The 15,387-nt window shown below is 38.6% G+C and overlaps 2 protein-coding genes across 2 annotated transcripts in view; one reads left to right on the top strand and one right to left on the bottom strand.

The window, feature by feature from the left end:
- Positions 1 to 10,223, top strand: part of unm_hu7910 (un-named hu7910) — a 29,446-nt gene extending 19,223 nt beyond the window's left edge. Inside the window, exons 7-17 of the mRNA XM_051901316.1 lie at positions 3,461 to 3,548; positions 3,637 to 3,723; positions 4,448 to 4,598; positions 4,789 to 4,925; positions 5,008 to 5,106; positions 5,966 to 6,055; positions 6,137 to 6,274; positions 6,615 to 6,750; positions 7,660 to 7,751; positions 7,867 to 8,000; positions 9,122 to 10,223. Coding sequence (XP_051757276.1) covers positions 3,461 to 3,548; positions 3,637 to 3,723; positions 4,448 to 4,598; positions 4,789 to 4,925; positions 5,008 to 5,106; positions 5,966 to 6,055; positions 6,137 to 6,274; positions 6,615 to 6,750; positions 7,660 to 7,751; positions 7,867 to 8,000; positions 9,122 to 9,272 — 1,303 coding nt within the window. The 3' untranslated portion in view covers positions 9,273 to 10,223. The remainder of the gene's footprint in view (positions 1 to 3,460; positions 3,549 to 3,636; positions 3,724 to 4,447; positions 4,599 to 4,788; positions 4,926 to 5,007; positions 5,107 to 5,965; positions 6,056 to 6,136; positions 6,275 to 6,614; positions 6,751 to 7,659; positions 7,752 to 7,866; positions 8,001 to 9,121) is intronic.
- Positions 9,972 to 14,276, bottom strand: ggh (gamma-glutamyl hydrolase (conjugase, folylpolygammaglutamyl hydrolase)). Its single transcript, XM_051901313.1, has 9 exons — positions 14,090 to 14,276; positions 13,891 to 13,999; positions 13,356 to 13,406; positions 13,192 to 13,276; positions 12,380 to 12,518; positions 12,004 to 12,110; positions 10,541 to 10,631; positions 10,327 to 10,461; positions 9,972 to 10,187 (listed from the first exon to the last, which is right to left on the bottom strand). The coding sequence occupies exons 1-9, from the start codon at positions 14,187 to 14,189 to the stop codon at positions 10,066 to 10,068; spliced, it is 939 nt and encodes a 312-aa protein (XP_051757273.1). The 5' UTR covers positions 14,190 to 14,276; the 3' UTR covers positions 9,972 to 10,065.
- Positions 14,277 to 15,387: the final 1,111 nt, after the last annotated feature.

Here is a 15,387-nt window from a genome sequence, read left to right on the forward strand (position 1 = left end):
ACAGGTCTGACTGAGAAGCCTGTTATGGTGGCATCAAGTGAGAACCCCTTAGAAGAAAAAGGTAAGGAAAACGTAGAAACAATTCTTCAATTCTCCTGCTTCAGGTGCCATTCAATCAGGACACAAGCAAACAATTAAAAATAGCACATCATTTACTGTTCATCAACTCACTGAGCGGCAGAAATTAAGAAACCAAGCATGTTTCTTCAGAATGACTTGCTCTCCATATATACGAAGATTTGAGTGGTTTTGACTTTGTTCACACAAAATATAGGTATATTAGTCATTGGTCACATCCAGTAAATTAGATGTCAGATCTGTTGAGCTGACGTGCAAATTTTGGTGAAAATCTGAGAAACGAGTTTGAAAAAGTAGGTTTTTCTGATATTAGAATGGTGAATAAATTGTGTAGCTAAACATACAAAAGAGATATACCCTTGTTAGGGCTTACAAGAACAAGAATTGTGAGGTTATTAGCGAAAATCAAAGCTGCTTATAGCGCCACATTGCAACTGATTTTCACAAAATTTGGTACATGCGGTCGTTTTCACACAATGTACAAATATATCCGTTTTTGTAATGGTAGGCCGTTCACATTTGATGTTAGCTACTGAAATTCTGCAGTCATGTTAGAAGATATTTTAGGATGTCCTTCAAAGAAGATGAATACCAATTTTCTCATTCACTGCTGTCTCTAGCTGCTATGTGCGAAATTTGATGAAGATTGGACCAACGGCTTAGGAGGAGTTCGAAAAAGGTTTTTCAGGAAATTCAAAATGGCGTAAAAAGTTAAAGACGGCAAAGAAATTGGGTCCAGTTGCATAAACTTGGCCACTATGTTAAGGCTCTACGTGTCTTAAGAACTAGTTTGACCATCTAGCAGTAAGACATTTGGACAACCCTGGTTTAAACACTCATTCAAAATGCTTTTTTCGATTCACCGTCAATCCCACAATCCACAGTGTGTTAGTGTGTCGTTTGGCTCTAAAAGGAATGAAATTAAAATGCCTGCTCTGCTTCACTGGCTCTGTGAAAATTCACCTTTAGGGTTCCAGAGTGACTATCCAAAACACAAATTGTCTTATTATAGTGCCACCTAGTGTCAGACAGAAGTGTGCCTGTGCAGATGGGCACGTTTGGGACCATCCTGCCGAGTTTGGAGTCTCTACGATTTACTCTCTGATGCCCATTCACTTTTATGCCTGAAAAAATGAAAAGAAATGAAAAGAAAATCAATACAAACACAAAAAGGTTCCAGCGCCTTCAGTGCTTGATCTCTTATTAAGAATAAGAATAAATTTAGAAGCAAGAAGCAGTTATCAGGGCCTAACACGTTTATGGCAAAAATGCAAACTGATTTAGCGGCACTGAAGGAATCAGGAGAGAGACTAATTTTGATTTTTACCATTACTGCTCCAAAGTTATTAGCAAAAACATTCATTGTCTTATTACAGAGTCACTCTATGGCTGATTGTCACCAAATTTAAAGAGCAGCGTAATCTAGACACCTTCTACGTATCTGCCAAATTTCGTAACAGTTGGCCATTCAGATTTGACGTTATAAGAAGCTGAAATTTGATTTCTGGGTGCCATGCTTGTTTGTTTATCTGAGTGATATTTGAAGAATTACACAATTTCCCCCAAAGGCATCGAAAAATCTTGTTTGTTACGAGCATTCATGAAAAATGAACGATGCCAGACCAATTAATTCCTTTATACCTTTGCAAAGCTATGCTGTATCAAAATTCTTTTGATAACTTTTTGCCAGCACCAACATTTGGCTTACATGCTCTCCCAGTGTTTGCAATTGGATCGAGTGCTTCTGTAAAATGCAATACATGCTTAATTCCCTACTTTTTACCAGAATAATGTGTTAATGGTTATTGGAAGAACTTTCCAATTGTGAAAATGTTTAGAAACTCTCTAAATGTCCATGTAGGAATCTCATAGTTCCCTTTTCAGAAGAACAATAAACTAAAGGACAGTCTACGGAATGAGAAGGCACTGGAGTGCTAGTTGAAATTCTGCACTAGTCCTCAAATCTCTTTGAATTCTTTTGGTGTTTTAATGTACAGAAGTATGAATGTTGTCATTTGCTGCATTTCAGATTTAAATGCAGAATTTCTGCCTGGTGAAAACAAAGGTAAGAGGAATATTTTACTAAATTACTTTTTATGCATTTAATTATGTAATGTATACTTTTTTATATGCTAAATCACAAAATATGTGTCCTGTAAAGACTCCACACCACACTCTCCACCCAATGCTGAACCCTCATTAGAGTTCACAAAGCAAAGTGAGTCCCCACCTGCATCTCAACCTGTGCTTGACTCCGTCTCCACACCTGAATCAATTCCTGAGACAGCAGAATTAACAAAAGAAAAGTCCAACGTAGAAAAAGAAGGTATGTTGAGCTTGTTTTTAATACTGTTAAAGGAAATGAACCTAAAATTCTGGCCCGAATTGGGAACTTCAGGATGCATTTGGCCATAAATTTGTTTCTACTCCAATTTGTTAGTGAAATAAAAACATTTAAACAAAGTCTCTAATAATTTGTTTGCAAGACAGATTTATTCAAACACATTAAATAATGAAGACACCTTTTTCTAGCTAACTATCGAGTTCATGGTCATTGAATGACTTTTCTGGTTAATTTCATGGCATGATTCATTTCAGTAAGTCATTCTATATATTTCAACATTCCTTCTGATGTTCATTCATGTTTATTTGGACTGATGTGTTACAGTGTCACGACGTATTGAGACTTTGTTTCATATTAAAAGTATCAAAGCACAAAACTTACTAGATGGCAGACATGCTACTAATGTTTAGTGAAGTTTTGTTCATGCATCAAAAGAAAGCACAGAATAAACGTTTGATCTGGAGATTTAAGAATCCATAACAGTATCGATTAAAGTCGAGAAATTGATATTGTCAACCCAGCTCTAGAGTCCACACAGCTGACATGTTGAACTGTTGTAGATTATCCACATTGTTCACGCAATAGACTCTGAACAGTAAAAATACGCCATCAGAGAAGCGCCAGTTAAACGTCACTGTTTCTGTCAATGGTTTCAGCCCTTCAAAACCATTTTGGCCCAAAACCAAAAAATGCTGTTTCTGCTGAAAATTATTGGTAGCCAAAATGTTGGTGTATCCTTATTTAAGTGTGAAACAGGAGTGTAAAAATAATGACTGTTTTCAAACATGTTTCCCAAACCCATAACTCGTCTGCCATTGGTCAGTGAACAGATAGTTCCATCCTAGATTCAATGGTTAAGTCGATGTTGTCATGTCGGCCACCCAAACACAACAATGTTCTGCAGAACCACAGTTTTTATCAACATACTTTTTGCCTTTGCTTAAGATGTCAAATTGTGAAAAGCACTAAACAAACATTACACACTTCATCTTTATTAATTTGTTGTCAATTAAACCTTGTACTGTGGTGATTATTTACAGCCAAAAAGAAGAAACCAAAACTTCTTAATAAATTTGACCAAACAATCAAATCTGAGATCAACGCTGCAGAGAAATTACGCAAGAAGGTAACGACGTATACTATACTGTCAGAATAAAAATGTTTTTTGTAAAATTTAGCATTTTTCAAAAATAGAAGTCTTTCTTTTTTTTCAGGGCAAAGTTGAGGAATCTCTCCGCGCTTTTGAAGCTCTTGTCCAGAAATTCCCACATAGTCCGAGGTGCCGATACGGCAAAGCCCAGGTAAAATATTAGCATGAAAGTTAACATTACATATGTTTCCATCCAAAGTTGCGAATTTAACATGTGCAGAATTGGAATATCGCATAAAACATTTGTAAATAAAGCAGCGTTTCCATCCCATGTGTTCAAGAGTACAAAATCATCACTTCCTGGGAAATTGGTGCAAAATATCAGTAATAAAAATGTAAGTTGCTGCAATCGGGCTCTTTTTTCCTCCATCATAAATGAGTTGGTCTCAGAGCGTCAGATGAAACACAATAAACGCTGTCATGTGATCTTGCGTTTGGATGCTGGTGTTTGGGAACACAATCGTGTGAGACGCTTCTGGAGGGAATTAAACCAAATCATTCTGATGACAGACTTTGACTCAGAACCACCAAACTAACATTTGAGGTGCTGCGATGCGATTGGTCCGCTGGTTATAGGTTTTTGCTGCGCATCGAGGAATTTATTCGGAAAATGTGTTTTCATCATTGTTTATGTGCATGTTTTCTTATCGGATAAAAATTGTATCCGCCTCAATTGATTTTTATGCATATTTATTTTCTTTTTTTAATCTTGTTGATTAACTCCAGCTTTTTTATGCAATATCCCAAAATGCACATAAAAATAGGTGGATGGAAACATGGCTATTCCAGCTTATGCCTCATTTCTCTCATAATTTTGCTTCATTAGAAAACAGTTAAAGAAGTGTATGTGTCTGAGAAGTGTGATGTGTGTCCAGGCAGAAGATGATTTGGCAGAGAAGATGCGCAGTAATGAGATGCTGCTGAAGGCAGTGAACACGTACAGAGAAGCATCTGAGCTCCCAGACACACCACCTGACCTCATCAAAGCCACATTAAAGAGATGTGCAGACAGACAGCAGTTCTTAGGTAAACACTGTGATCACTTCCCTTTGACTGTTGTTAGAGGGTTAGTTCACCCAAAAATGAAAACTCTGTCATTAATTACTCACCCTCACGTCGTTCCAAACCCTTAAGATTGTAGTTACTCTTCTTTTTTTAATGAAACCTGAGAGATTTCTGTCCCTACATTGAATTGTGGAGTTGTGTTCCTGTGCAGGTCGTACAAGGGGATCTTTAGCTACTTTGGAGAAGCTAGTTCAGATTTTCCCAGAAGACATCAGCTTAAAGAATGACTTGGGAGTGGCACATCTGCTCCTGGGTGACAACAAGAGTGCAAAACGAATATATGAAGAGGTCAGATATCACTGTAATGTTATTAGGTTATCCGTGTGATTAGTGCATTACTAATTTCCCCCTTTTTGAAATTCCTCTTCAGGTTTTAGCTGGAGCTCCACATGATGGATTTGCTAAAGTGCATTACGGCTTCATACTTAAATCTGAAAACAAGATCGCAGAGAGCATACCGTACCTGAGGGTAATTCTAATTTCATGCACAGAAATGTATATATTTCCAATATGCAAACATATCGTCGCTGTCTCTAACCTCGTATCTCCAGAAACGATACTTTTCAGGAAATGGAAGTTTATTATACCATGTTGTAAATGCCATTTTTGAGTACAAGGAAAAATATGCTGTTTTCGGGCATGTGTCTTTAAATGCAAATGAGCTGCTGTTCCCTGCCCCACTTTCCAGAAGAGGGCGGAGCCTGAACAACCCGTGCCTCGGACGTAATATACAGTACCTACTGCAGTATCTGCTGTTAATATGAATCAAACAAAAGAAAACAGAAAATCACTCACTGCTCGTCTGAATAACTTAAGTAGCTTTAATAAGAATACATTTCTTTCTTACTTGAATCTGGCGAGGAGATAAACATGGCAGACTGTACAGCTCACTCAGGGGAGGAGCTATGCTAATAGGGCAGATTCCATCACTTACGTAAGAGTAGCAGGAAATCTGGAACCACTCATTTGGAGCAAGCAGTTCAATTATTTATGAACAGTTGAATTATTAATGAACAAGCAGTTCATTATTTATCATTGCATTGCAAACAAGCAGAGAAGCTCCAAACTGTGCACGGCGCTTCATTCACGATAGAGGTGGGCGGAGTTATGAGGTTTGACTGACAGTCTGAGGAGCCAATGGAGTTACAAGGTTTAGTCACAAGCTCTTTTTAATACTTATCAATGGTTAAATATTTGCAAAATCCACAGATAGATGTAAATGGTGACCAATGGTAATGATTTATGGAGATACAAGGACAGCGACGATATATACAATCAAGTACTTCACAAATATTTTCTCCATGGTTTGTGTGTGTGTTTGTGTTTAGGAGGGTTTAGAGTCCGGAGAGCCAGGAACCGACGACGGGAGGTTTTACTTCCATCTCGGAGATGCTTTACAGAGAACAGGAGACAAGAGTGTAAGATGAAAGTAAAGATGATTAGGAGTAAGTTGAAAGAGAACGTCAGTGAATCTGGTGGTTTTTTTTGCATGTGTTTAGGCGTATGACTGGTACGAGGCGGGGCACCGGCGGGGTCACTTTGCCTCCGTATGGCAGAGATCTCTGTATAATGTCCCCGGGCTCCGTGCTCAACCTTGGTGGACGGCGGAAGAGACTGGATATACAGATTTAGTCAAGGTAATATCTGTTACAATTGCGTAAATGAAAGAAAAAAACCACACAGTTACAGAGCCTGAGCACAGTTGACTTCTCTGTTGGAGATTGAGATTGTTATGAAAATTATCCTGAATTTAAATGCATTTACAAGGCAGGAACAAACAGAACCCAGAATTCACCTTCTTGAGCCTTCGTACGACAGGCCTCCTATAGTCTTTCAGTTAAAGCTTAATAGTTTGTGTGTGTGATTGGAGCACATACTGTAATTACAGTGAAACCTGCCCTTAATTATTCAGCGCTTTAACAGTGAAGGAAGTGCTCATGTGTGTGTTTGTCTCTCTGCTCATGTGTGTGTTTGCAGGCGTTGGAACGTAACTGGCTGACCATTAGAGATGAAGCGTTGTCAGTGTTAGACAGCAACAGTGGGCAGTTCTTGCCAGAAGATGAAAATCTGAGAGAGAAAGGAGACTGGGGCCAGTTTACACTGTGGCAGCAGGGTAATATTTACACATACAGTATATTATTACTATACAATATCCACCAACATTTACCAACAAATTCCATATATAATTACACTGGATATACATCCATCCTAGCGGTGGGCGATAGGACAAAATATGAGTCATTTTATGTCATGATAATGATATATATCATTCACAATAGTTATTTTTGTTTTCAAAATTTTTTAATACCATATATTTTGATAAATTGGACAAATTTTGATTCTCAGCACCAATTTTAACATCACTACATAAATTGTAGCAAATGTACAAAAAAACACTGCATAGGCTTCACTGTGTGAATTAAAAATACATTTATTCTTATTAAAGTCACAGAAAGTGATTCAGTCGAGAGCAGTGAGTGATTTTCTCTCTTTTGTTGTTTGATGAACATTAATGACACAGACAGCAGCAGGTTTATTAGGCTACTGTCACTTTAAGAGCGAATGCACTGATCTAATATACTGATACACATGCGCTTTCTTTCTCAACTGTTTACATCCACTTAAGACATAAACGACTGTTTATGAGGATACTCGCAAAAGATGGGCATTTTGACACACAAGTGTGTGTATTTGACCGTTCAAGCTCTTGTTTTTGTCTTATTGCACTTGTTTTAACCGAAAGGCTTAAAAAAGCATTTAAATAATAAACTTTTGTGACGCCGCAGACAGTACTCTTTGTTTATTGCTTGTAAGATGTTTCTTTGTTCCTCTTTATTATTTCCTATTTTCTTGTATGTTTTGAAGCTATATTTAGTTAGTTGAAAAAGTTTAACTCAGAATTGTATTCGATCATAAAGATTCCCAGCTCTAGTTTTGGGTGGTGTTGCTGCACTTTACAATTAAAATGACACTTTTAGGGATGACACATATCATGTGTACTAAAATGTTTACTCTTTCTCAGGTCGAAAGAATCCTTCTGCATGTCGCAGTGTCCCTAAAACCTGTGCTTTGCTGGAACGTTACTCAGAAGCCACTAGCTGCAAAAGAGGCCAGGTAAATCAATTACTCACTAGTTCTTCTCTCCCTTTTACTGTACTCATTAATTTCTCAAAAACACAAACTGTTGCCTAATAATATAAAAACAGGAACCATTCTCTTCCTCTTTTAGATCAAATTCTCAGTAATGCAGTCTGGAACTCATGTCTGGCCACACACTGGACCCACGAACTGTCGTCTACGGATGCATCTCGGCCTCATCATCCCTCCTACGGGATGCAGGATTCGCTGTACAAACCAAACCAGGTCAGTTCAGTCACCTTTACATATTCATTAAAACTGCATTAATTACAATACTGTTTATTTATTTATTTATAAATGTTTCAGCTAGTGTTGGGAGAAACAAAGCGTTTCAGAGCTTTGAATCAGTTGAACCAATTGATTCACAAAATGATTCAGTGTTTGGAAGCGCTGGAAACACCACACGCTGGTGACCCCTGCTGGTCAGAACAGTGTAAATGCAGTGAAAACTCAGTCAAAACATGCATAAAAACACCTTTTACAAACCAGCTGCAGTGTTTCATTAAAGGTGTCATCTATTAAATGCAATTAACAAATCATCTAATACCACTAAATATGAAGTGATTCTATAATATGTGTTATTTTAGTCAATGTAGAGCTTGGGTAATCAAACCAGTAACTGGCTTTCAAAACATGCTTCATGAAGTTTCTAAACCTTTGCAAATCATTTGTTCCAAACCAGTGATTCAGAGCGTGTTTCAAACTGCCAAAGTCATGTGATTTCAGTAAACGAGGCTTCATTACATCATAACTTTTGAAACAATTTGAAAGGTCAATGGTTCGCCACTAGAGTCCGATGATCTCTCTGAACACATGAACTAGTGACTATTTATGATTTTTACCTGATCTCAGATCAGTTTTATACATTTAGTGACACATTTGTATAATAAAAAAGAAGAGTTGTAGTTCAAAGTCTCTTACTGGTCTGACTAACCAAACTCTCCATAAAACTAACAAAACAAACCCTAAAAGTGAATAAAATAACTCAAAATATAAAGATGTGTGGCGTTTCCAGCGGTTTGAAACTTTGAATCATTTTGCGAAGCAATTGGTTCAATTGATTCAATGTTTCGAAATGCTTAATTTCTCCCATCATGAAACATTCAAATTTCAAAACATTTGGAAACTGAAAAATTACAACTTTGGCTGTTTGTTACACACTCCGAATCACTAGTTTGAAACAAATGATTCATAAAAGCTTCACGAAGCCTGTTTTCAGGGCCTAATATTGAACACTCAAAATATGAAGAAAGATTGGCGAGCAGATGAAACTTAGATAGTCGGTCTGTGTGTTTTTTAGGAATTAATGTGTGGAATGAAATCAGTGACTGTTAATTGTGTTTCAGGGAGTGGGAAGAAGGAAAAGTATTAATATTTGATGACTCATTTGAGCATGAAGTCTGGCAGGAAGCAGAAAGCTACAGACTCATCTTCATCGTGGACGTCTGGCACCCAGAGCTCAGCCAATCACGGAGGCAGACTCTCTCACCCATATAGAAAATGCGTCCAATCACAGAGCTTTGAAAAGTAGGTCAACAGCCAATCGGAGTGACAGATTTACTGTTCTCAGCCAATCGCAGTTTTCATAAACCACAAATATCTAAGGCAATGTGAATGTGTACGTTTTATGAATCATACTGTTTTGCGTTGTGAGTAATATGAGTGTGATTTTTGAAGAATGGAGTGAAAAAGGACATTTCACCTAATATTCAAGATTTAATTAAAGCAAAAATGATTCGAAATCATGTTTCAGAAGGATGTGTTTTTAGGGCTCAGCAGTAAAATTAAAGACACAATGTACATTTTGAGATCCATAGATTAGGTTAGATTGAAGGGTTATTTTTAATAAAGTTATGGGACCAATTAAGAGATCAGAATATGAGAGAATTTTGATCCAGAGTTTTTGCTGTTTCTTACAGAAAAACGGAGACTTAAGTCACTTTTTATGAAGTTATAGATATGATTGAACATTGCACTGTATTGTTCGTGTATGTGTGTGCAGATGAATACATAAATGATCAGGTGTGTTAAGAGATAAAAACATCACTTTGTGCCTTTTCCAAACTTACAAACTATTCCATTAAGATCAAGAACATGATCAGGTCCTCAAAAGAAGTAAATATGATGTTGTATTTTGCATAATGCATTTTTTCTTTTCTTTTTGGGTGAAATGTGACCTGGAAATGTTTAATCAGATTCATCCAAAGCACATGTTTTATTAACACTAAAGATTCCACATGATTTTTGTATACGTACGTGTTTGTTTACACGATTTCAACATAATAAAACACTAATCAAAATAATAGATCTGTTCAAAGACACTTTGGGTTCCAGTGTATTCAGGTTTGTAGTTGTAGATCAAGGCTTTCTCCTCTTCCTCCACACTGGCAAAGCTGTGAAAACTCTTCCTCGCTGTAAAAACAACAGAATAAATGAGGAGAAATGTCAGTCTTGACTTCCTAATTTTTTTCATTCATTACATTAAAGGAATCAAATGGCAAATCAATGTAATAAACACGAGGTGATTGTATGTTGCTCAGTATTATTATACCTTCATTCACAAAAAAGGAAGCCGTGTAGAAGGTGGTCTTAACGGCTGAAGGCGTGTGGGGAATGTAGGGCCGCGTCCACTCGAAAGCATTCTTTTCTGGGTGCCATTGAGTGGCATAGATGGGAAAATCATATGCTGTGTGCAGGTGTAGAAAAAGAACATGAAGTCTGTGAAAAGAATGATATATCTGCTTCCTCTGATTATCGTCACTCACCTTCCATTGTGGACACAAACTCATTTTGTCCATCTGTGTTGGTACTCAAAACTCTGTAGAAGTTTTTCAGTTTTTTACTCTTGGTAAAGTTCTGAAATTAAAATTTGAAAATTTGAAAGTGTTGATAAAAAAAAAAAAAAAAAAAAACAATGCATGAAGCTAGAATAAAATGGGTTTTTGTTTAAAACCAGAGACTCTGTTCTTTCATTTGATGTATTGCATGTTCAGATATTCAACAAAATATTCTGGGATATTCTAAAAAATAAAACTTTTTTTAGACACGCCCCAAACTCTCCACCTACTACTGTAGCCACACCCCAAACTCTCAGCCTGCTGCAGTAGCCACGCCCCAAACTCTCAGCCTGCTGCAGTAGCCACACCCCAAACTCTCCTCCTACTACAGTAGCCACGCCCCAAACTCTCAGCCTGCTGCAGTAGCCACACCCCAAACTCTCCTCCTACTACAGTAGCCACGCCCCAAACTCTCAGCCTGCTGCAGTAGCCACGCCCCAAACTCTCAGCCTGCTGCAGTAGCCACACCCCAAACTCTCCTCCTACTACAGTAGCCACGCCCCAAACTCTCAGCCTGCTGCAGTAGCCACGCCCCAAACTCTCAGCCTGCTGCAGTAGCCATGCCCCAAACTATTAGCCTGCTGCAGTAGCCACGCCCCAAACTCTCAGCCTGCTGCAGTAGCCACGCCCCAAACTCTCAGCCTGCTGCAGTAGCCACGCCCCAAACTCTTAGCCTGCTGCAGTAGCCACGCCCCAAACTCTCAGCCTGCTGCAGTAGCCACGCCCCAAACTCTTAGCCTGCTGCAGTAGCCACGCCCCAAACTCTCAGCCTGCTGCAGTAGCCACGCCCCAAACTCTCAGCCTGCTGCAGTAGCCACGCCCCAAACTCTTAGCCTGCTGCAGTAGCCACGCCCCAAACTCTCCTCCTCCTACAGTAGCCACGCCCCAAACTCTTAGCCTGCTGCACTAGCCACGCCCCAAACTCTCAGCCTGCTGCAGTAGCCACGCCCCAAACTCTCCTCCTACTACAGTAGCCACGCCCCAAACTCTCCACCCACTACAGTAGCCATGCCCCAAATTATCCCTCTGCTACAGTAGCCACGCCCCAAACTCTCCACCCACTACAGTAGCCATGCCCCAAATTATCCCTCTGCTACAGTAGCCACGCCCCAAACTCTTAGCCTGCTGCACTAGCCACGCCCCAAACTCTCAGCCTACTACAGTAGCAATGTTTACACTTTTGTGGAGATAAACCCATGAATGGCAAACTAACAGTAGTCAATGAACATTAAACTGATTTAAGAGAATGTATTTTAAATATTAAAAAATTGTACATCCTTCACCTTTAACACCTACTTATTAATATTTTTTATTTTAATAATATATTTAATCTCAAGTTTAAACACATTATTAGAAGTCAGAGATCAAGGAAGTAGTATCTGTTACTCTACCTCTGTAGTAACACTCCACTGATGAGAGTTCTCTGTGAGCGGATCTGATGCCAGTGATTCCATGAGATCCTCAGGAAAGTCTTTGAACAGTCTACTGTCTCTGACATCTAAACCACATCAAACCATTCATTACATGTATGCATTTATGATGATTTTATAATGTTCACTTGTGCTTAAAATATTTGGAAACAAAAATATTTATTGCCTTTCTGAGTAATTTACACTAGACGGCACCACACTGCATTAAACCAAGCTAGTAGTCCTTTTTTTGTGAAATCTATCACTGGAAGTAAACTGATAATGCACATCAACCATTATGTAAATATAGTGTATCTTGATTTTATCCTCAGTTCAGTGTTGTAAAACATGATTTTACCGTCTGTGAAGTTCAGTGGCAAGGCGATACCACTAGTGTTGGTGTGGGACAACAGCAACTTCCCACTTGTTAGCAGTGTGAGCAGTTCAAATCCTAAACAAGTTCCCCATACAGGGAAATAATCGCCATTTGAATTGGCCTGTAAACACACAGAGATACTGCGATGGAAAATTAAATTATCACAACATATTGTATTGCATAAACGGAGTATTATACAATAAAATGTAGTGTATAGAGTGGGATCCACAAATATCGGCACCCTTGGAGCAAAACTGATTGTGAAAATTTGTTAAATTAAACTGGGCCGTGGTTTGATCTTCCAGCCTGACAAAGATCGGAAGCACATCTCAAAATAAATGACAGAAGAGTTCGCTGGTTTACTCCTCTGACCCGAAGCCCATGGAAAACCTGTGGGATGAGCTGAAGAACAGAGGATCTGGAGAGTGTCCTTCAGTGTCCGACTCCGGTTTGAACAATGTAAGGCTGAACACCGTTACTGACAATCCTCATTTTGGCTGCGTGAGATTCTCCAGCTTTGTTGTTGTTGAGCGACCGAAGCGTGAGCTCTTAAAGCTCCGCCCTCTTCTGGAAAGGGGGCAGGAGCAGCAGCTCATTTGCATTTAAAGGGACACACACAAAAACGGCGTGTTTTTGCTCGCATCCAAATAGGGGCAAATTTGACAAGCTATAATAATATACATTACATCTTGTAAAAGGGGCATTATAGGTCCCCTTTAAAGGTGCTGCTTAATGTGCTTTGAATCCATTGTTATCCTGATTATATTTACCAAATGGACCGTTTGCACACGAACCTCAAGAGCGAGTCTGTAGAAAATGGCCGCTGCTTTGGAATAGCCAGATGATTTTAAACTTGCTCCGCCTCCGGGGAAAAGAACTCTAGAGGGAGAAAGAGAAAGTGTCACACATTCCTCATTATAACTATATGTAACTATAACAGACTAACAGATTTACTTACCCGTTAATGGATTTAAACAGCCTTGTGTATTCATCATCAGTCTTATTGATCCTTAAAAATACATTAGAATGCTTTAGTGTCGAGACAGTAACTGTGTGGCACATGTTCAGAGTCAGTCACTACAATATTGATACTGTTTGTGCAGTTTGCACTTAGCATACTATGAAGTGTTTTTTAACAACTTTTATTAAACCATATACAAAATTAATAAATCTGTATATTTTTTATACATTTTATAATCTCACAACAACAGAAATATAACCTCGTTTATAAACTCTTCACGACATGACTTGGTTTAGTCCATTTTGTCATATTATTAAGAAATTATCCATTAATTAAATGTTTCACATTGCATGTTGTTTCCAAATATTAAGCAATACATATGCAGTACACTAGTAAGGCATTGTGAACACAGTCTCGGGTTTCTGCTGCAAGTGCACAAGGCAAAACAACACTGCTCCTATTATAAACCAATAATCAACAAATCCTCCGCAGTTTCGCGATAGTTTTTTGGCGTCGCGCTCAATAAACTCACATCAGCGGAACCACACGAGCGCCGGCAGACTCCTGAAACTTGACGTAAGACGCCGCGATGTAAGAGTTTCTGTGAGGCTGCGGGAGAAACACATCCTGCGCAAGAACACCTAGACAAGATTTACACAATGTTCACTTACAGATAATATATTGGTTTGAAACCTGCCATGCACTGTATTTAACACAGCTTTGCAACTCACCGATTATTGGTCTGTCATTCGTTTTTATTTTTGTTCCGATATGGCCAGAAAACACGGCATTGACAAATAAAAAAAGACACGCAAGGTAGATGTGGATCATGTTTTATTTACATTAGAAATGTTGTGCTTCCCCATGTGACCTCACGTGACATCCAGCGCGTTTCCGCGTTCATGACGTCATGTGTTTTTTATCAAACGAAAATACATCAAAATGAAACAGACGGTTGATAATAAACAAATTAAGATTAATTTAATAATAATAATAATAATAATAATAAAGGGTACTTGAGCGGGCTGTGATACACAAGAAATTAAATGATTTATTATATAAACATATAAACTATGTTTAAAAAATGTGAAAATGTTTAAGCTTAACACTGAAACTTTATTACCTTTTTGAAATGATGCAATTCAAGGAAGACTTCGATTAGTATTTTCAGTTCCATTGGTTTGCGCGCTGTCTCAAGGACACGCCCACAATAGGGGAAATGTTATGAATATTCATATAAGCGCCACCCAGTCGGTGTTGCCAAGTACGCGGTTTTCCCGCGGAATAGAGTACCTCAGGGATGGCGTGTTTTTGTAGGCCAACCCATAAGTTAGCGACACACGGGTTCCCTCGATCGAAAGCCTATGCATTTTTCCCATAGACTTTTGGAAAATCGCAAAAAATAAGCTCTGTGTTTAACAAAGGGTTATGGCTACTTTTAAGTTGTTGCTGTGTTTTTTGTTTGTTTTTTACTCCCACGGGTGGATTTCCACCCCCATATACAGTACGTACGATTTCGGCGCTCTAACCCCCACAAAACACCAATTCGGTGGAGAATTCAGCCACCCGATGGAGAAAATTGAATTGGCCTACATTTGACTGGCCATTGTTGTACAGACCTGGCAACCCTGCACCCAGTGAAATGTTTCAAGAACAGAATATATTGCAAAACCAGTCAGAGTTGCAAAGTCTGCAGTTTTCCAGTGGAAATGGGCTACTTTAACACTGTTGCCGCAGGTTGATTTTCACGACCGTGGGTTGAAGCGACCCCAAATAACATGATGTTTAGCCACTGGAATGCGAATTTTATCAGGGGAACCCTGCCAAAACCGCAGATTCATAAAGTAATCACACAGCAGGATATGTAAATGAGGCCACGGGAGTATTTTACAACGGTCAAACGCGGCTTAGCCAATCATAATCAAGGAGCGAAATTAGTTTTATTTATATAAAATTCCTTTTAATCCCTTTATTGTACAATGTAAAGTTATGAATGGATGAACACAGATTTAAATGAAAAATAATTATA

The sequence above is a fragment of the Ctenopharyngodon idella genome, chromosome 7, assembly GCF_019924925.1.
Source record: "Ctenopharyngodon idella isolate HZGC_01 chromosome 7, HZGC01, whole genome shotgun sequence".
NCBI classification, from domain to species: Eukaryota; Metazoa; Chordata; class Actinopteri; order Cypriniformes; family Xenocyprididae; genus Ctenopharyngodon; species Ctenopharyngodon idella.

Excerpts from the sequence above, each read along its gene's own strand:
- ggh (XM_051901313.1), bottom strand. The coding sequence starts at position 14,189 with ATGATCCACATCTACCTTGCGTGTCTTTTTTTATTTGTCAATGCCGTG. Across the intron at positions 13,407-13,890 it reads GCTCGTGTGGTTCCGCTGAT|GATCAATAAGACTGATGATG; the intron begins GTGAGTTTATTG and ends TGTATTTTTAAG. Across the intron at positions 12,111-12,379 it reads GCCACTGAACTTCACAGACG|ATGTCAGAGACAGTAGACTG; the intron begins GTAAAATCATGT and ends GATGTGGTTTAG.